The sequence below is a fragment of the Saccostrea cucullata genome, unplaced genomic scaffold (assembly GCF_032062105.1).
Source record: "Saccostrea cucullata isolate Sc308-1 unplaced genomic scaffold, CSIRO_AGI_Scuc_v1 ctg281, whole genome shotgun sequence".
NCBI lineage: Eukaryota > Metazoa > Mollusca > Bivalvia > Ostreida > Ostreidae > Saccostrea > Saccostrea cuccullata.
In genome coordinates, this window is record NW_026926059.1 from 808,253 (window position 1) to 830,138 (window position 21,886).

The window sequence follows — 21,886 nt, forward strand, 5'->3', positions numbered from 1 at the left end:
TATTCTTAATTCACCTCAAATTTTGAGTAAATACTAACAGTGCTTTCATGGAAATTGAACGATTCATGGCTAAAAATAAACCGTACTGTATCGTTGATATTTTGCAGATACAGTACAGTTTCTGCTCATTTGCATAAGAAACGCCCACAAAAAGTGTTCTGTATCGCAGTTACAGTACGCTTGACTTCAAAGGAAAACTCGCCGGGTCATGTCACAACAATGAGATGAAAAATCAGGGATGGACTTGGGGCATGCCACAATTGCAATGTTGAGACAAACAGAGATGGAGGTCCTCAGTGCAGGCCTTATATGTTCAAAGCACGAAGAGGACTAAGTAAGTTCGGATTAAAAATTGATCTGCCGACTAAATATGGGAATATTGCATATGATAACGCCAAAAAATGGCACTAACTTACAAGAAGCACTCTCTAAGACAAATGTCGCTCATCAACAAAATTGCTGTGATTAAAGTCATTCCAATTCTACACACAGGTACTCTGAAGTGGATATTCAAAGGATGCTTGTGTCCCTCATTGACAACATTAACGTAGTCTTCGGACACCAAGTCTTCCTTCAAACTGTTTGAATCCCAATAGACACTTATTAACCAAACTGTTTTTGTATTCCTATGAAGCAGAATTTCTTCTAAAAAGATCTAGAACTTCTATATACAAAGCACAGGTACTTTTTTCGGTTATTATTCTTTTACCCATAGTATAATAATAACACAAGTTATCAAACTCCGAGTCCCCGAATCGCACTCATTTACACTTTCAGAGGAAATACACTGACAATCTGTTTATACCTATGTCTTCTACGATAATTTATCTACATAACCGTGTAGATTAATATATATAAATTAAATAAAGACATGCATGCCATATATGGTTGTGTATATTAATCATAGTAGATTGATTGATTGTTTATTGTTTAACGTCGAGACATTCGAGAATTTTTCATCGTAGAAGACATAGGTATTTATAAACAGTTTGTCAGTGTATTTCAATGAGTACGGTTCTGGGGAGGGGGTACTCCGTGTAATACGGAGTTTGATACCTTGTGTTATTTATTTACTATGGGTTAAAAATTTATAAACGAAACACGTGCCTGTGATGCACAGAAAGAAACACTTGCCATGACCTTCAACTCGTCAACCAAATATATCGACGACTTTTTAATTCTTATCAATTTACAGAACGACTTGATTCATCCCAGTGAACTTGAAACAAAAGACGCCGCAGAGTTTGTCACGTCTGTTTATATTTGGATGTTATACTGACTAAAGAGGATAAGGGCCAGTGCAGTTAGACTTTTGCTCACGGCGGGTGTGTCCGGTCAAAGGGATGACAACACCTTCTTGTCACAAGATCTCACTTCTGGAAAAAGTGGAGAATTTTTTATATACGTTGGCACCAAGACCACAGCCAATGGAAAGTCCACCATAGACGTTGGAAATAGAATTGAAAATAGATATTCAAAACACATGTCACTGGATACCTCCTCTAAGGATCTGAATCCAGATCGGTGACAAACGACATCTGTGACTTAAAGACTAGATATCTTCGAAACAAGATGTCTCCCTAGAATACTCAAGATATTCTGGCCAAACAAGATCAGCAATAAACAAGAATACAAACAACTGCCACTTCCGACCAGATCAATCAGAACGTTATACATGTATACAAATTACCCTTAAGGGTAGCCTAAGATGGACTTCACCAGGAAAGCGAAACAGAGGACGACCAAAGGAGACATGGCAACGTTCAGTAGAAAAAGAAAAAATTAAAGATCACGCATGGACTTTTGGCATGGTACAGCAAATATGAGCGGGCAGACATCGATGGAAATCCTTTGGTTGCAAGCCTAATGTACTCAAAGCACGAAGAAAACAAAGTAAGTATGTTTGTTGTTGAGAAGTTAAAATGTACTCATTCCTATCTAGATCTACATCCTTTTTTCTGGTTTCACCCTTACCCTTTGCATGTAACTTGAAGGAAAAACTGTGACAGAACATTAGGTGGAGGTTTATAGAAGGCTAGTTTTTTCCTCTTTTACACTGGTAGCAATTCAAAACTGTGATTTTAGCTAGGGACTGAAACGGAATGCTTTACTTTTGGAAAAAAAACTAGCTTGAAATAAGGCAGAAAATGTGTGCTATTTGTAAATTTAGCCATAAACAGACATATATTGGTGTTAATGAATTCCAGTTTATCAGTGTGGGTATTGTTGCTAGCTAAAATACCCGTAATTAAAATGTCTTTGATTACCATACCGGTAACTTCCATCTGATGAATGGAGTTACCGATTTGCTTTCGGTTCCTGATTACACTGGCTTTCTATCTGATCTCGATATTAAAATATTTTTTAAAAAATATATAAAGATAACAGGCTGAACTGTAATTATTAGTACATTGTTTCTGTACCCTATAAATAACTGGTTTAGACAGTTCGAAAAAAAATCATTGTTCAAAAACAGTATCTTTAAAGCTTTTATTTAAAGATGGATTCCATCTGAGATGAACATGATAAATACGTTTGTTTAATGATAAACATTTTTTTCTCAAAACTGTTTACCTTCAAACTACCCTCTTACGTACTAATGTCGGTAATGCGATGAAAGATTATGCATAAAAGTTTATAGTTATCACAGTACTAAGTTGTTGCCGACAAATCACAGCAACAATTAAAATGTAGTCACACACTCTCATAACAAAACACTCCTACAACACGAGTCACGACTCACTCTAATGCGTCAAACATTGCCATATATACTTTGACTTACATTAACAAGTTAAATTGTCATGACAAAACATTCACAAAACACCACCACATTCGTTGATTTGACCCTGTAAGGTATGGTTTGTATATTTCATAGTTGAGGTGGTCTTTTGAGATTATCATAATATATAGACACAGTGAAAATTTCCTGATTAACTTATCAGTCATACACTGTGTTCACTCCCTCCAACTCAAAGACCAACACACACAGAACAAATGCACGCTTGATCCAGAAGTCATACTTCCAAGGATCACCTCGGTTCTGTTACACCTTCTTCTGAACGTTGCGACGCATGTGTACTTCGGATATTTTTTTGCAGAGGTAATATTTCCATATCATTATTCCACACACATTTCACAATGGATTATCTGAGATTTATCGTGTAATTTCCACTTAATATTTCGAATTATCTGTCATTTAATTGGAGGGAAACGTCTGTGTATATACCGGGACATTCCATTTGTTTGCTATATGACCTACACACGCTCATCAACAAGGTCAGGGTCAAGTACACTGAATATGGCTTCCTCGTAGGCTTTGAATTCGATATAGTCTGCTTCTTTTTCTAGAAGCGTTTCCACACTCTTGCTGATTTCATTAAAGGACGGACGATTCTGCGGCATCATGTCCCAGCATCGCACCATAAGTGCGTACCTGAAAGAAAACACAGAGACAACTAAAGGTTAGAGCAAAGAAAAATTACCCTTGAGAACTTTTAAGACGACAGGTATGTTTAAAAAAATTTTTTAAAATCAGTTAAAAAATATAGCCACGACTTCAATGTAAGTAGACTCAAGATAATATATGTTAAAAAAATTTTCACTTACAATTCTGGTTTACAGTGTAGAGGACGAGAGAGCCATTTTCCCATCATCACCGTGGAGATGACCTCTCTGGCCGCCATACCAGGATACGGAGTGGCACCTGTGATGTAAAAATCATGTTTAGTAAGCCTCAACTCAAGTAAAACGTTTGGTGTTTTTTTTAACAAAATGAAGAAAAAATTGCTAATCTTTCCTAGATCTCTATAGTTTAGCGTTGCGGATTTTGTATATAACTTTTTCTTTTGGAATAGTATCTCGTATTTTGCTCTCATTGCCATAACTCAGTAACCCAGAACCCAAATAAGTGACAATAAGGACAAGAGAACCTGGATGTAGACAAGCGATGCCTTACCGAGAGTGACGATCTCCCAGAGAAGAACTCCATACGACCAAACGTCACTCTTCCTGGTGAAGCACTGATCAGACAGCGACTCTGGCGCCATCCAGCGGATTGGCTGAGGACCCTAAACGGTACACAAGTTTGTTTTACTGTATTGTTATTTGATTTGTCATGTTAAGTTCTTCGAATCGAATATCAATTGACAAAGATTGATTTATAATACAATCTCTCAGCTATGGAGAATACAACTTTTAAAAGAATTCATATAAACCGAAATGAAACAATTTTTTAAAAATCAGGTGGACATTAAATACTTTGCTATAATTGAGGGACAGTTTTTAAAGTTTTGTCTCTTAATTCGCATAAAAAAGATGATTTTCCTGGGTTACCTTGGAGGATCTCTCGTAAACTTCCTCCCCCTCCACATTCCTTGCCAGACCAAAGTCACAGATCTTACACACCCTCTTCCGGTCGATCAGAATATTACGGGCAGCAAGGTCACGGTGTATTACCTGTTCAGGGTGACAAGTCAATGTCATAAACATATATAGGTATTAAGGAAGATAACTACCTTCCACATAGCAATATCTTTGGGAAAGAATCGTTTTTATAAGCTGTTAAAATTGTTTTTTTTTAAATATAAATAATATTTTAAATTGTCTTAATATTTAAATTGGAAATAAGTGAATAAATTCGGGTTAAATACGTGTATTACGTACATTTAGTGAAGATAGGTGCTCCATGCCCTTGGAGATTTGGAGGGCGTAGCTGTTGAGGTCTTTGGCTGTGGGGGGCACCAGTTCCTCACTGTTTGTAGCCTGCTGGGAAGGACGGAACTTTCTCAGGTACTGCTGCATGTTACCTCCCGGAACGTACTCCATAATGATGTACATTGGATCTGCAATTGAACAGAGAATTATTGTCTACATGATTAATATTTAAAAAATATCAGTTGAAGAAGTGTTTGGAAAATACTGAAACATTTTTCAGTGTATGCAGAATAGTGAGAATACCTAGTATATTACATTCAAGATTTTTGGTACAGTGTATGTGCAGAATACCCTAGATAGAATATTCTATCATTAAAATGATAAATGTCCTACAGACCCGGTTTAAGGAGAGGTGAGGGCTTGTCCCGAGACACAGTTAAATTATTCTAACTAAGAATATCCTATCCTTTTACTACGATATAATATACTTAATATATTCTGTTCAGATTATCATAGACATTCAGTGTACACGTATTAAGAATTGAATTAATTTTTGAAGCTAATAGACTTACCTTGCTGGGTACAGCAGCCGAGATAATCAACAACATTGGGGTGATGTGGAATCTTTCTCATTATTTCTAATTCCTGATACAGATCCTCCTTTTCTGCATCAATTGCACAATCTATTTACAAAAACAAGAAATACACCCTTCACTATCAGTATTTATTTGAAAGGAAAATCTTTTAGTATTGTTCTATCATTCCTATACTTCTCAGCTTACCACGAATGGTTTTAACTGCAACCATTTCCCAATCTGAATTTCCATTGATATTTAAAGCACGAGCCATCATGACCTTCCCAAAACGACCTTGACCTAAATCAATGCCGAGCTGCAGACGTTGCCTTGGAAACTCATCACTAGGAAGGACACATTTCTTCAGGTCCTCAAAGTAAGAGTTCTAAACAAAATCGCAACAATTTTAGAAAATTACTATAACCCAACAAATACTCCCAAGTTAAGCTGATCAGTAATATGGTCCTGGTATACCATTATTATCTTTACTTCACGGAAAATATGTACCTACGAGTGTAAATATTGTGCAAAGAAGGATTAAAGAGCACCTTACCAATTTTACTGTGCTCTCTCCACTGGACTGGTAGGCCACATTGTCCTGGAATATCTGTTTTGTAGACGCATTGTCCTTTTTGGAGAAAATGAAAGAAAAATTTATATTTGCAACGCATAGTTATGTAAAATGTAATTAACAATAATAATATGATGAAGACTTTCATCTTGTGATACTTGACACTGTATATTAGTTACTTCCCTATATATTGTATTTGATAATGACAGCAGTCTTGCTTTCAGGTCCAACAAATCATGCTACCTTCATTTAAATACAATTGATTGAAGCACCACTTTGATACAATAAAATTATTATATGCTTCTTAGCTTTATTAATAAATAAATAAATGTAGATGATCTTGATCTTACGGAGGATTCAAACTTTCTTCTTCTGAACCAGGCTAGTGTCAGTATGGACAAGATCAGAACCAGTAGGACAGCTGAGGCGGCCCCTATGATAATGTACAGGTCCGAGTCTTCTGTGTCGTCATTACTGTCTGAACCGGATAACCCAGATACAGCTGTAAAATTAAGGAAATATTTATTGCAAAACAAGTGAAGAATATAAAACCAGTATTCTTAATTCGTAAAGTCAAAATGAAGAAACAGGGAGACATATCTGTAAAAGGTAAAGCCATTTGTTAATGAGAGATTTTTGAAGAAATGAATCAATTAAAACTGACCCAGACATGCGTAGCTGTTTGACGTATCTATGACGTAACCGTCTCTACATGAACACTGGTAGGCACCGGCAGTGTTCAGACAAATGTCGGCACAGGGCTTCTTGTTTGGCAAGTTACACTCATCAATATCTGTAAAAATGGAAGTATTAAATTCTCACATATCTTGTAAACTATAACTCCACGTGTATTTAGTGTGCTATTTACAGAACAACTATAATCCGAAAAGACATCGTATAGCCTCGTTTTAGCAGTAATACTACCATTGCAGGTGCCGTTCTGGAACAAGTATCCAGACCCACAATCACAGCTGTAACCTCCCATCGTGTTGATACAGTTGGCTGGCCCACATATCTGGGGATCGTAACTACATTCATCGATATCTGCAATGTACCAAGAACAGGATAAGTTTTCATTCTTTTATATGACTGATTAAAGTCTTGCGGCAATTAGTCAGTTATATTGTTTTGCAAATGCTCAGTTACAATACACTAGAGAGTGAAAATTCATAATGTTGTGAATATTTCTTCTATAGAAAAAATCCTGTTCTGTTTCAAGTATATTATTAAAATAATATTGAAATAAATGATTTTTTTCTAATTTGATACTTTGTGTCTGACGTAAAAACAAAATACAACTATCACTTGAGAAAATTTTTGATAATCTTAGAATGAATATTGTGAAGTTAAGAATTATAATTAAATTGATCATTTAATTAAATCCTTGCCTTGAATCATTTGTACAGCGATTCCTTGACCATAAGAATTATACACTTTACATGTGTACACTCCAAAATCGGAGACTTCCACAGATTTGATGTTTAATACCATGTCCAGTTGATATTCATTATGGTAAACCACAAACTTGTTTAGTCTACAATGAATAGAAGATCAGGTGAATACGTAGGAAGCTTCAGTAAACACAGCCAAATAAAACACGAAACTAACATATTTCAAGGCATTTGTAAATGTACTTTCTCATAAAACATATTCATTAATATTTTTCAATTTATTATGTATAAACATTTCCAAATTGGGTAAGAAACTAATTCGTGATAGAAATATAGTTATCATGTAATTTGACTGTTCAATTGTAAATTATTTTAGGCATAATACCTTGAAGATGACGGCAGAATGGCGTCATCAAAATACCAAGTGAGTAATGTTGGGGTAGGGCTGCTCCACACGTGACAGGTCAAATTCTTGTTTTCTTCCACAGTGCCATTCATCATCGTGGTGTCCGCCGTCACAATAGGCCGACCTTTATTACAAAATATGAAATATTTGATAAACAAGGAAAATCGAAAACAAGTCATGTTAAACTCACTTGAGCCTAAAATATGACACAAGTCAAACAATCTTTAATAGAAAATATGAAAGATTTAAAGTAACCATGGAAAATCAAAGAATGGGACTAGTGATTTTATTAAAGATATGAACAAATCAGCCAAACATTTTTGTGGTAGTTTCTTACCTTGTACAGTTATATTAATATGATCGTGGTAGATTTTATCATGCAGGTCGATGCCACACATGTACGTTCCTGTGAAGTTGATGGTGAGACTGTCGGCCATGAGGTTAAAGAAGATCCCTGTTGCATTAAATATATAGTAGGATCTGAGACGGACATCCCCGACCATATACTCGTCCTCTGCTCTCAGGTGAACTTCACTGCCCGTGATACTACGGATCAACCACATCATCTGTAAGTTACAACGTTATATAGCTTTTTCAAGTGTTATCAAATGCAAGGATTTCTACAATGTGAAGCTAGTGTATCATTTGTAATAATATAAAGGGGTTTCTTCGTCATGCTCTACATCAACTATAAGATGCAATATTGTCTACAATATTTACTTTCATCTGTAAGAAGACACAGGGGTTTTAATAATTTTATCAGCTCTATTATATATTTGAAGAGATTTTTCTAACTTTAATTTTAAAACGATTTATCTTTAAATTACAAATATTTCTATCACATCAATGCTTTGAAATATTTATAAACTGATTAACATTTGTCGATTATCATGCAAATATATGTCCTCAAGATCTTCAGCTAGCCTAGCACTTATACATTAACTGTGTTACTGCCTTTTGCAGGACGCAAAAAAAAAGACATTGGATTTAAAAAAAAATATTATTATATGCCCAAAAAAGAGCAGTATCACATCGTCAAACGGTTATTATCAAAGTTTATTTTAATTTGTATTTAGGTTGAATATAAACATTTAAACTCCTTGCAGTTTTATGAAAAACACACACAACCAGAAGGAAACAAATTAAAATGGCACACCAAAACGGAAGGAAATAGTTGTAATAGAGAGTAAGTAGCAAAGCTTAATTTAATTGTTACTTTAAAATACTCATGGATGTTTTAAAATTTCATAAAACAATTTTCTACTCGAAACTGTTAAAAACAATACAACAAACTGTTAAATTTTATCAGTTTCTAAATTTACCCTTGCTCCATCAGCAAACTATGAATATAGAAAAAAGGTTTAATATCTTCCAATTCAAATCTAGGAAGATAAACATTTACCCCTAAATAGGAATTAAAGAAATTGTTTATAAACTAAGATTAATAATTACCATCGGTAGTTTATCGAATCCCTCTGCCTTGCAACATAGTTTGAGGGGTTGGCTGGCGTCCACGTTGATTTGAGACTGGGTGGGATAGATAAAATAGATCTTCTTGTCTGTAGTTATCTCAGCCATAGTTTTGTTTCTTCCAGCTGTAAGAATTTTGTTCAAAATGATATACAACATAAACAATTAACGTAACTTACTTTTAACTTGGATTAAAAATAAAGTATTGTAATGCCAAACGTTTATCAAGTTATCTTTTGATTTGTGTAATTTTCAGCTGTTATCACAGTAATGTAGAACCGAGAAAGAAAAGTAAAAAGAAAGAGGGAACAGTTCCACATTGTCTCATTAAAGAGTTAAGATCTACCTTTCACTTCTATGTTTCCTGTATCTGAACCATATGCATTTGTGACGACACACGTATAATTGCCCACGTCCTCTTCCTGGAGTTTTGAGATGTAAAGACAGAATTCTCCACCTATCGCATCATAGCGCTTCAAGTAAGTTTTGAATCTAAAAGTTAAGATTATCAAATATGTATATTACATTTTCAACTGTTTTCTCTTTGCTAACTTTTTAAAAGTTATGTTTGAAAGTATATTTTTGGGATCATCGATCATAAAAAAATTATGGTAAATGTTTCATTTCTGTACACAAATCTATATCTCTAACATATGAATTTAAATTTTCTTTTAACCTGTCGTTTGTGCCATTATGGAGGGGCTGGTCTCCTTTATACCACAGAGTTCTGCTGGCTTCAATATCGTCCTTGGAGTGGAAAGGGCACACTAATTTAAGGTCCCAGTTCAGCATTCCAGAGATCATGGACTCGAATAGGCCTACTTTTGGGGGACCTATGAATAGTAAAAGTAGTATAAATAAAACCATTTATGGTGACCCCAAAAAAGAAAAAAATCAATATATTCCTATATGCAAAGAGCAACAGGTATGAAATTCTCATTCTTAAAATCAATATTGTTGAAATGTTTATCATTTATGGGTAAAGAACATTAATATTCTATTACTATTTATATTTATGTGAGCATTATTTACCTCTAACGTAAACCACGACTTCGCCTCCTATTCTTCTGTACTTGTAGTAGGTATAACAAACGTACTTCCCCATGTCATGATAATCGATGTCGTTAACTGTGAGGTAAAACAGGTCGGTGACGTCATCACTAAATGAGGACCCCGTGGAGACTTCATATTTTTCACTATCCTCGGGATAAGGCGTAATCATGCTGGTGATCTGCTCTACCCCCCTCGCCCCGATTTTCTCCCAAAATACCTAAATTATGTCAAAATGTTTTTATTTCCTTTCATGTTAGAAAACAAATTAAAAGCTCATTTATATACCAGTACCCATTTGACATTTTAAGTTATAAACTCTATGCAATTCGAAAAGTTTAGGATTCACATTTCCCACTACGTCTAAAAATACCTGAATGGGTTCGTTTATGTTTTTGGTTCGACATCCTAACCGTAAGTCAGTTTTAGTATCCACGGGCACAACAACGAACTTGGGTGTGTGGTTGACCGGTGGGTCCACGGAAAAGGCCAACAACCGTGGGGCATCGGGGTTAGGAGGAGGAGGAGACTGACCCCTACGTTTTCCGATTACGTCACATGTAATTAGCACTACTGACAGGTAGAGTACTACAATGGAAATGGTCAAAGATATATACAATAGCATGAAATACATATCTATCAATACATGATTATATTCATTTTATAATAACAATTGATGGAATTCAGGTACAATATTTATTACCCCTGGCAATTTTAAGTGTATAATTCTCATTATAAGACCAATACTTTTATTTATATGGATAAAAAGGTAAGCTTAGGATTTGGTTTAACCAGTTGATTGTTTTTGTCTCTACTTTTATTAAAACTTTTTTTTTGGTTTTTCAGGATGCCGTATGTATGATTTGGTTCAAATGATGTTAACAATGAGCCAAAATCAGTACATACAGGCAAATAGAAGATACTTTATAGGCGGCAATAGTAAAAAGTGTGGGATGGTGTCATCCCTGATGACAGGCATACTTAGTTATAATAGTACATGTACTAGGTAAGTGTATTAATTAACATCAAAAATCAACATAATTAACATTTTGTAACTATTTAGATGAGTCTGTTAACATTTCATTACTTTATAGCCCCCCATTTATGACATTTATATACAATTGCCAAAATAATTCTTATATGATAATCAACTCCAGAGTTTTGCCTTTCGGATAATAAAAATATTTACATCTGTAATCGAGTCTATAGTAGATTCTTAGTGGCTGAGAGTGAAATTTTAAGCTGTCTTTAATCTGATTGTAAAAATACTGGGAATAGTTATAGTTGTAAAACTCTTTATTTATGCAAAGCTAGTGTTGCTTTTTATCCCCATTACTGACAAGAAGATACTGAGAATTTCCTTCTCCATTCTGTCCTGTCCTTGATTGTGAACAACTGAGTTTCAGTATTCACATTTTTGTCCCATTTCAACCAAAATTAAACCTCGTGTCTGAGGCAAAAAAGAGCTTTTTCGTATAGAAAAGTCTTTTGCATTTTAAGACATTTTGAGAGAAATAAAACGTGTTTACTGGTGTAATATTACATTCCGTGTGGTGTTTGTTTCTGTAAGTTTTTATGGCTTCATTTAATACACGTTTTGACGATATAAGAGAGCTACAGTTTTATTCTACGCAACTTTAGGAAGCATGGGTATCAATATGATAAATACCGTTCTGTTTTCTTTGAAAATTTTCCCTTTGAGGATGCATAAGGTTAAATTTCGAATCTCTTATTTTGACCAAACTCGAACCGAAAGCTAATAATTTTTTGAAACGTGATTCCACATGACAATTAGTATATATCCTTATGATGGACATTAATTTAACCAAATTTGAAAAGACTGCTTCCTTTATTAAATTATGTTCCCCAATTATACCTTCAACTTATTTCTGATGACCCTGATTTTGAATCCAGTTACCTGAGGATGTTTGTACCTCAATTTCACTAAAATTGAATTATAGCTGTTCATTGGAGAAAGGATTTCAAAGATTTTCCCTATATCTTCGTGCATAAAACTTTATGGACCTACTCTTACCAGGGCCATGAATTCAAGAAATATGATGTTAGAATTTGAATTAACACTACCACCTAATATGACATCTTAGCTCTACAGTAGCTTTTAGAGATTTTCAAGGAGTATTTTGCGATATTTGATTTCCTATTGTGACTCGCCCTACATTGTACCTTCGGAGGTCATGATTTGAACACCCTTGAATCTACACTACCTGAGGATGCTTTCATATTTCTATGTTTACTAGTTATCATAACGTTGCTGTTCTTGCATGAGAAAAGGGATTTTTTTTCAAAGATTTGTTCCTTATATATCCCCGTGTAAAACTTCACTGTTATTTTGCTCAATCCTACCTCTTTGGGTCATGATTTGTACAAATTTAAGACTAAACTACCTCAAGATGATTTCTCATTTATATAATCATGGCTCTGCAATTCTTGAGAAAAAGGTTTTCACTTAAAGTCCTAATTGTAAGTTTGATCCTCTGTTTGGTCTAACTGTACCGCGGTGAGTCAAACTTAGGTTTGATCCTGCATTGTGGTCCTAATCTACCTTTGGAGCTCTAGGTTTGAACAAATTTGAATCTACATCCTGCAATAAAAGTTTCACAGAAAGCATTGTCCTTCATTACAATTAAATTGAATTCCCTTAACACAATGATGGTGTTAAATTGGACAATAGTGAGTCTAGAGAAGATTTAAAAAGATTAAATTTCGAAACATTATATCATTTAGGGATACCCCTCCTACCTCATTAAAAACGACATTGTGAATTGCTTGAAAAATCCCAAGTTTTCAAAGTCTTTAGGAATTAATCGTTGTAGGATTGTTTTATTATTTAACATTTCTGACCTTGACCAACACTTTATGAATCACCAGTAATTACGCTATGCTCAATATAAAGAGGTCAGGGTCTTAATCTGATATGTGGTTTAACAAGAGATTATTAAGTAGAAACAACATGTTTAACAGCCTACAACTTCAGTTATTATAACCTTACTTGACCCTGCAGACTATTTAAATTAAAAATTATACTTTCATAAGAAGTAGATACCTATATCTGCTGACTGTAGCTAGGACTATTGGATACTGTCCTATCCACTTTAACATTACATATCTTGTGTGTGAAGTCTTCTTGAGAACAAAGAACGTAAAGCTAAAAAACTTCTACACGTTCAGTGGCCCATAGATAGTCTAAAAGAGTTACTTTATACATTTTGACATCATACATCAAGAAAAACAAAATTGCGGTAGATATAAATCAATCTTATTATTATGGGAGCATCTATATATCTAAAATGCTGAATGTACCCGTACTCTGTAAAAATATTCTAAAAGCATAGTTTCTTGAATGTATAAAGCACTTTTTATGCAGAGGATAAATATAAATAAATAAACAAGATGCATGTTAATGCAGCTTACATCCTATTAAGTGAGAAACTTAAGCCAAGTTATCAATAATCTAGACATAGTTTTAAGTGAAAAACAAATATAGCATTAAGAGTGAGGCATCAATAATCAGGCATTGATGTTTTTTTATCGACACTAGTTAAATATTAAAGCCTTAAGGAAAATTTTCAGTAGTTTTTTTTTTTACCTTCGGGGAAGGAATTCATATATTGAAATAACAAACCACATAGTTCATAAAAATTATTGTACTTTGACATATTTTAAACCGTACTCTCAATATTGCTCTTAATATTTATCTTAATCTATATAAATCGTCCAACACACACCTTTCTTTAACTCAACCCTGTATCATTGTTATATTGTTAAACCCATGTTCAAAAAGGCTTTAAACAAAGGATTAAACCCCTCCCCTCTTTCCCTTTCTGATTGATTGATAAAATGAAGGGGAGATAAGTTATTCGTTATTATTATTTTTTAGAAAAAGATATTTTTAGCTCTCTGTGATGAAAAGTTATGTACAGTTAATATGAAAGTTTTCATGGGTAGAACCTACCTTTAGCATATCGTTCAAATTCCATTTCAAAATAAGTCAAAAGTTTTAACACAGAATATCATTCCCAGGACACATAGAACACAATATTTTCACATAACGGATCATCTTGATCGCCTATCTAGCACTTAAACAACCCACATAGATAAGTATTGTGTGACCAAAATGTGAAATCTTAGGTCTTGCTGTCGGTTAAATTCACGAACTTTAGCATATCCAGCATGGTCCAAATATCACAGGCCGCAATCCTACAGATGCAGGCAATATTCATATTTGCTACATGACTAGGCCTTTATAAATTTTTATTCTTGATAATTTCACTTTTATAATTCCTTAACTTGTTGAGAAAACATACTGGTGGTCTTCAAATACTTTAACAATGCCTCAATCGATTTGGTTCCAGTGAATGAACAAATAGTTTAAAGCAACCTTCTCAACCAAAACAATTATTTGCAAGTAAGTTGTATCCGACGTCACAATGGATTTAAGATATATAATACGTACACACAAGTCGGTAAACTTTTAAATGAATTGCAATTATGGGTCAAATACTAATTTTTTTATGCAAACACACCACAGACTCGATGTAGGTAAAAGACAAAACTCGCACAAATAATTAAAAAGTATACTAGTGGCGTAGTGTTGAAGGTCAATTCACATTGACATTACGTTCCTATAATATCCTTGTTCAAAAAAGAAAACCTGCGTCTTAACTGTATGCTTCTGACAACCGCAAAAACATGAATTCAGTCATTAATTAGAATATGGGACATGTGTGGGCCCTGGGGTCAGCGCTTGACAATGTTTCTCACAGTCCTGTCATAATATATACATATTTATTTCACTGGTCAGCTGTATCCGAATTATGAAGTTATTAAATCCTCATAAATTCCACCAGGGTCTATTTGACCCTTACCTATTGCGTGGATTAATAAGCATTAATGGCTTCAGTCGATATATATATTGGCAGGTAATATCTTTTGTCATTTATAACCATAATCTATTTAAAAATAAATGATTTAAGTGCTAATAAAGTGTATTTTTATATAATTTCATGTTTTGTGGAATTATGCATGCTACGTGAAACGAACAAACCTATATATTTATGACGTGATGTATATCTTACTGCATAGTAGACGTAACTTCAAATTTAACTGATATCTTTATATTGATTAAAAAACAAAACAAAATATATAACATATAATATAATATTTAATATGTCAGATTATAAATAATATAAGCATTGCAGAAAAAAGACATCTACTCAACAGGTTCAACTACTGCGAGTGTCCCTCGTAATATAGAAGTACTATTTGGTAGTTAGAGAATTAACCCCAGATAAAAGAACAATGGTTGTTAAAGACAATAATAAAATCGATACATGTTTAATTAATTATTTTATTAATTGAAAAGAGATATTGGCAGGTACATATGGTCTAAATTATAAATAAAATTGCAAAAACACTTTACGTTCCGGTATTTCTAAATGTGCTAGGAATTAGGAAAATCGTGAAAAATAAATTTAATAAAAAACAGATTAAAACCAGCTATTGAATTGTAATCAGAGGCAGTATAAAGTCAAAACCAAGTACCTAGATAAATGCGCAATGTCGTCATCATTGCAATAAATTTTATTGGACTGGTTTCTTAATTCTAGGTTTTAATGCATGTACTATGAGATATACATTTGAACAGTACACTAAAAAAACCTAATATTAATGGTAAGAATTTTGTTTCACGACTTTTAAATATGTTGATTTAAATAAAAGTATTCCGGGTAAACTTCATGGTTCCCGTAACTTAGATATAAGATTATTAATGGTAGCAAGAGATTTGGATTATTCTTTCAAAAATTATCCGGTTTGTTACAATATATACTTTTACAATATAAGACGGAAAAGTGGGCTAGTACAATGCTCATTGAATTTGCACATTTAAAAGTTTAGTCAGGTTATTTTGTAAACAGTTTGTCAAAATCCTCCCGAATAAGTTGATTCAAAAGCCATCATTTACACAAGTCTCGCAATTAGACGTGTTATTATAAATCTAAAGCGAAACAATTTGCATAAAATGAGTGTTATATTTCTGTATTTTCTTCAGCACATTATTCTTATTTCAATTAAATGGTAGGGTTATCTGAATGTTTGGAAGTCTACATTTAGACACTGCAATTATTTAGATTTAATGTCTCTCTGATGCACTTTAATATTCCTAATTAAAGTCTTAGTTCTATAATCAGTTATTGTACATAACACAGAGCTGTCTGCTTTGTGATCAATAAGAGGACCTGGTTTGTTTAGATGTTGCTACAACACAACTTGAGCTTTTTGAAAGGAAATAGATTCAACTGAGAACTTCCAAAGAAGTTCCCAAGAAGTTTTGACTGTTTAGTCTTGACAAAAACTGAATAATTGATTATTTTACCCTCTGTAGCATTTCACCCTCTGAAGTATACTTTTTCCCTTTTCTATTTTTAAAGTTTAAAAAAGTTAACAGAGATAGGATGATCAATTCTGACTAGCAAACTATGTTTTATTTGTCTAGTCTAGTCTTTTGTCATCTTGTTAATTTTCATTGCAAAATCAAAATGGTTTGGGTTCAATTCTATATATAAAAACTGCAAATGAATACCACCATTAAAAAAAAATAGAACTATATATATATGTAACTCATGAAAGAAAAAAAAGCTAATTTATCATTAATGCTTATATCACTGACATACTAGTATATACTGTATGTCAATATTTTCAACGACTAAGATTAAAATCACAAGAATTTTAAAATAAAAATTGATAAAGCAATTAAACATTTTACCAACTACAAAAGCCATAAAAATGATTTTATAACTCTTTGTTTTTAAATTTTATAGTGAGCGAGAGTTGACGTTAATAATTTTTTCTCTCATTCAAATTTGACACTTTCCAAAAATATTTTTTTAGTGCTTCTAATTTGTCAATTATAAAGTGCAAAGTGTTACGGTGTCACGACTTACAGTTTTTGACACTTAACATGAAAAAAAAAATTCCCATGTTTTATATGAACGTTGAATCATTTTTTTTTTATTGTAGCAGGAGCTCTGTGTAATAATAAAGACTAGATACGTACTTCACCTCTGATGTTTTTATTGAGTATGAATATTTACAATTGTTTTATTAAATATACCATATATATATATATATATATATATATATATATATATATATATATATATATATATATATATATATATATATATATATATATATATATATTAGTTTCTGTGATTTTTTGGGGGGATTGCAGGAATCTTTTTAGTGAAACTTGTTTAAATGGGTACATTCACTACATTGATAACGGTATATATAGAGTTACAGCAGTCAAATACTTTTTTTCATTAACGAGTGTTGAGAGTCTGCGTAAATGCTGATGGAGTTTTCTTTAAATGTTTATAATGCAAAAATAATCATATTTGTGACAATGCCCTATCCACTTTTTGTGTAACTGGACCTAAATCTGTATGGAAATACTTAAACTGTGATTTATGAATTAGGACATGATTACTCAATCGCTGACAATGTAATTACTGAATGGAGAAAGTATCAAAGAAGGAAATGGGAAGTTTGATAACACGAGGAAGACTTATTCAATTATAAAAGATGTATAACAGACAAGATAAAGGTCCTCCCAATTTTAAAAGCCAAAAGAAATTTTATGAAAAATATCACGAATTGTAAAAACAGAACAATTAAAAGCGGACATAAATTCAGACGTGAATATTAAATCATTGGCGAATAGCAATCAACTCACATTAGAATACTGAACTTATAAATAAAACACAAAAAGGCTCATGACTTACATAAAAGCATTCCCTCATAGAATATCCTGGGATCAGGGTACTTATGTGAGACTCTGAGTCTCCTCTGCATGCCCCTGCATGACCTATTGATCCCTTCGGGAAAACCCTGGGTCCTACTGTAACACACTGTGTGTATTGTATTTACTCCTAGTTGTTGACCGAGCCTTAGTGGCCTGGATATCCGGGTTTGGGATTAACATGATTAATAGTGATGCTGTGAGAAGACAGTGTATGTAGCATTTAAATTTCAAAACAATTAAAAGATAATGAGCAGCATGCAGACATAAAATTGAAAGGTTAATTGCGAAAAAATATAGTTACTTAAAGGTGTGTCTACAAAGAAATAACATTTATCCAAACAATGCCAGCCCACACCTCAGAGTATAAGACATATAATTGTGTATTTTGCGTGACAAGAAGAAAAAAAACATTTCTAAAATTAAACAAGCAAATTCAAAGAATTGTGGTCCCCCGCTTTCGCTGTCTTTTTGGTGAGATGTCATTTTTTAATGAAACACGCCGTATCATAAGTCATCTATTTAGAAATTATCACTGAACTCCAAGGTCAAGGTCAAAGGGTTAACGTTCTAGGTATCCAATGAAAAGTCTTCTTAAAAGAATTACACAATTTATGTGAAGTATGAAAGCCCTAGCTTTTACCATTCAAAAGTTAGGTGTGTCTACAAAAATCTCCAAGGTCAAGTCAAAATAAGGTTGTTGGTTTCAAATAAAATTTATACATATGTGAAATATTGTGTTGGCCAAGGTCAAAGTTTTGAAAAGTTCATCAAGGGGCCGAATGAAATCACAAGAATTATACATATGAAAAATGAAAGCTGCCCTTACCATTAAAAGTGTCATATGAAATCTCCAAGTTCAAGGTCAAAAGGTCACAATAAAAGGTCTTGCTACAGAAAATACATGTGTGAAATATGAAAGTCCTAGTACCTACCATTCAAAAGTTATAGTAAAAGTTTGAAATATTTGTGTAAAATTTTGTCAAATTTGGTGACAAAGAAAGGTCTTGTCACAAGAAATACACATGTGAAAAAAAAGTCATAGCTCCCCTTAATCAAAATTGGGCAAGGTTAAAGTTTTTGTCAAATCGGACAGACAGACGGACAGACGGACAGAATATTCGCTTTGTAATGTTATTGTGAAACAATATTGATTAAGATTAAATTCAAGATTGTTAACTCGGAGAAATGTGAAAATATAAAATGCACAACTATATTTCATTTTTTATTTCTCAACTTAGCGTTCATTTAATGTTTAGTCGTGACTATATGTCGTTAATTTGTTTTATATTTGTCCTGATAGTGTCGTGTATATTGCAGAGTTTATTTGATAAAATAAATTATGTCAGAAAGGACAATAGTTTAACATTTAGTAGAAAATAACAGTGTCAAAGAACAGTTTGAGAGACCAGATTATATTGTATATATAATGTATCAACAATTTTTTCGAGTAAATCTTACTAATTAGGGTTTGCAGTGTCTAAAAAGTACACCCTGTCTTTCTAGAATCCTTATTGCACTTAACTCATAATTTCTTTAGAAAACTATACTTATATAACATACACTTTCAGACTAACGTGCTGACACATGTCAGAAAAATAGTAATTGAAGTTTTTAAAAAATAGATCTCTCGGTTATAATTGATCATACCCTGTTTTATCTCTCCACGAACGTAAGAACACTTTCACAGTAAACAAAGATTTAAATCCCCCGGTTCAACAATCTGTTGTAATTTTCTTTCATAAACACTTATTAGTGTCTGCATACATTAGAGTGCACAATACTTTCTGCTGAAGCTGTGTCTAAGGTTCAAGGCAAAACGAAACATAACGCCTTTTACGGGGAGGGTTCTTTGTAAGCATACAGCTATACCCTCAGCCATGCTTATTGAAAGTTTGGAAGGGGAGGGTGTCTGAAATACATAAAGCTAAATAGCCACATACTTATTGAAATGTTGGTCGGTAGAGTGACTGGTATACAAAAAGATATACAGCAATGCTTATAAAAATGATATTTCAGTCTTTTAATATATTTCCAGATGCTCTATTTTTTTTTATTCGAGAAGACTTTCTAATGCACGAAAAGTGGATAATTTCTCTTACTTTTCTTATTTTCAGCAATATATCTCTTCAAAAATTTTACTATCATATTAAAAAAGATCTTATGTAACCTATTCATAACAAATCAAAATATTTTTACTGTTTTTTTCCTTCTCGATGTGTAAACGAAGTAATAATTATTATTACCATGTGTATTATAATAAATTCACTCATGAAAAATGCATGTGTCGCAATTATAATTAAGCAATTCTGACAAGAAAAAGTAAATGTGTGCATAAAAATTGCGTATCTTCATGCAAGTTATATCATTTTTTATCTGGAGGGTTAAGACCTCTGGGATCTTTTTATAATGAAGTTTTTATTATTAGCATTGACATTATTAAAATTCAGTTAGCAAACAATAAACTTCAGTCCTTCTTATTGTATAAATTTGAATAATTCAATATGAAATGTTTAATATACCATGTCTGTTTTATGTAAAAATGAAAATTCTTGTGAAGTTACATTTCTTATAGGTTTATGCCTTTGAAATCTTCGGATCTGTTTAAACAGATCTATGATTTTGATTTATTTAATTTAATCTAATTTTTATGTTTAAATGCAATTTCCAATTTCAACTGCAAGAAAATGAGTGAAAAAATTCTATTGTTGAACTCTTGGTATTCTAGAAACTTATATTCAAAGAAACTTACAGTATACTTTTATCCTCATTTCAAAATGTTTGTTAATTAACTGATCAAAATAACGCCATCTATAATACCAGAGAAAACTTTATGTAAAGAAATGCAAGTTATTTCTTTTTAGAGGTATTTTGAATGTTTAAAATGTATTCTTGTCGATCGTGTTTATTTCCTAGGGCTTCTACATGTAAAGCGGAAGATTTGCAGATAAACACAAAATCTAACACTGAGCCTAGAATCGATCAGATTAATACTAGCAGAGAATTAAAGGGACTATATGCATACTTTCTGTTTGTAACAAAAATCTCTTAAAATGTTTCTCTTACTAGTACTGTAGCAATTAAAAGTAAATATCAGTCTTAGGAAATCTACTATTGATACTCAACCAGTGTTATTAAATCTTTGAGATGGATCAAGCTATATATTTCAAGTTAGCCTTGCATTACTTCGTCCTTTGAGAATGTTTTCAAACCCGTTCTTTTTCATTGAACACTGAAATATTTTGATAGGGGACATAGACCAAGTTTAGTGTAAATAATCTTGAACGCATTATTCATATTACCTATTAAACTAACGAAGTGTGTAAATTAACAATAGAGTACAAGACAGGCATTATTGATCACCCACCATAAAACTTTACTGTCACACAATATGAATTTTGATATAGCCTTTGATTAAAAAACAAATTTCAAATTCTGTTGAACTTCGAGAAAAAAAGAAGTATATAAGTTCTTTTCCTCCGAGTCAGCATATTTATACTGAGGATGAGTAAGCAAACATTTCCAGAAATAAAAAAGAAATGAAGGAAAACTGAAATACGTGGAGATAACAAAAAGAATTCAAGCTCAACAGCCCATTAAACAATACAAAACAGGAGCAGAGCAAGCACGGACCTCTAAAACATCAGCAAGGAATTTTTGGTAATTTTTTGTAGAGGATTAAATTGTCTGTGTTCTTTAAGGTCCTCTAGGTAATTTCTATTTTTGTCTATGACAAACACAGGTAGGATCAGGTAATATGACTATTTATCCACTTACTTCGCTTTATTAACTCCATTAGGTGGACCTCTGTACCATTTTTTCCTTTCAGCTGTCACAGAATAAAATCACAAACACTAATTTATCTCGTCTTCTAATGAGACGTATTTCTTTTTCGAATTCCAGTAAATTCCACCATCTTGGATTCACCACAGCTGCCTATTTATAACT

At 32.8% G+C, this 21,886-nt stretch overlaps 1 protein-coding gene across 3 annotated transcripts; it reads right to left on the minus strand.

The window, feature by feature from the left end:
• Window positions 1–2,462: 2,462 nt before the first annotated feature.
• Window positions 2,463–21,886, minus strand: LOC134270557 (fibroblast growth factor receptor 4-like). 3 transcript variants are annotated; one of them, XM_062752802.1, is made up of 20 exons: window positions 21,716–21,886; window positions 10,490–10,704; window positions 10,099–10,336; window positions 9,743–9,899; window positions 9,413–9,558; window positions 9,049–9,191; window positions 7,934–8,162; window positions 7,576–7,720; window positions 7,188–7,333; window positions 6,724–6,843; window positions 6,464–6,592; window positions 6,150–6,301; window positions 5,782–5,856; window positions 5,436–5,613; window positions 5,226–5,336; window positions 4,663–4,841; window positions 4,333–4,455; window positions 3,956–4,067; window positions 3,607–3,703; window positions 2,463–3,433 (listed from the first exon to the last, which is right to left on the minus strand). In XM_062752802.1, the coding sequence occupies exons 1-20, from the start codon at window positions 21,732–21,734 to the stop codon at window positions 3,256–3,258; spliced, it is 2,892 nt and encodes a 963-aa protein (XP_062608786.1). In that variant the 5' UTR covers window positions 21,735–21,886; the 3' UTR covers window positions 2,463–3,255. The 3 variants fall into 3 exon arrangements, with proteins under 3 accessions (XP_062608786.1, XP_062608784.1, XP_062608785.1); XM_062752800.1 differs by lacking the exon at window positions 21,716–21,886 and adding an exon at window positions 17,922–18,075; XM_062752801.1 differs by lacking the exon at window positions 21,716–21,886 and adding an exon at window positions 14,090–14,520.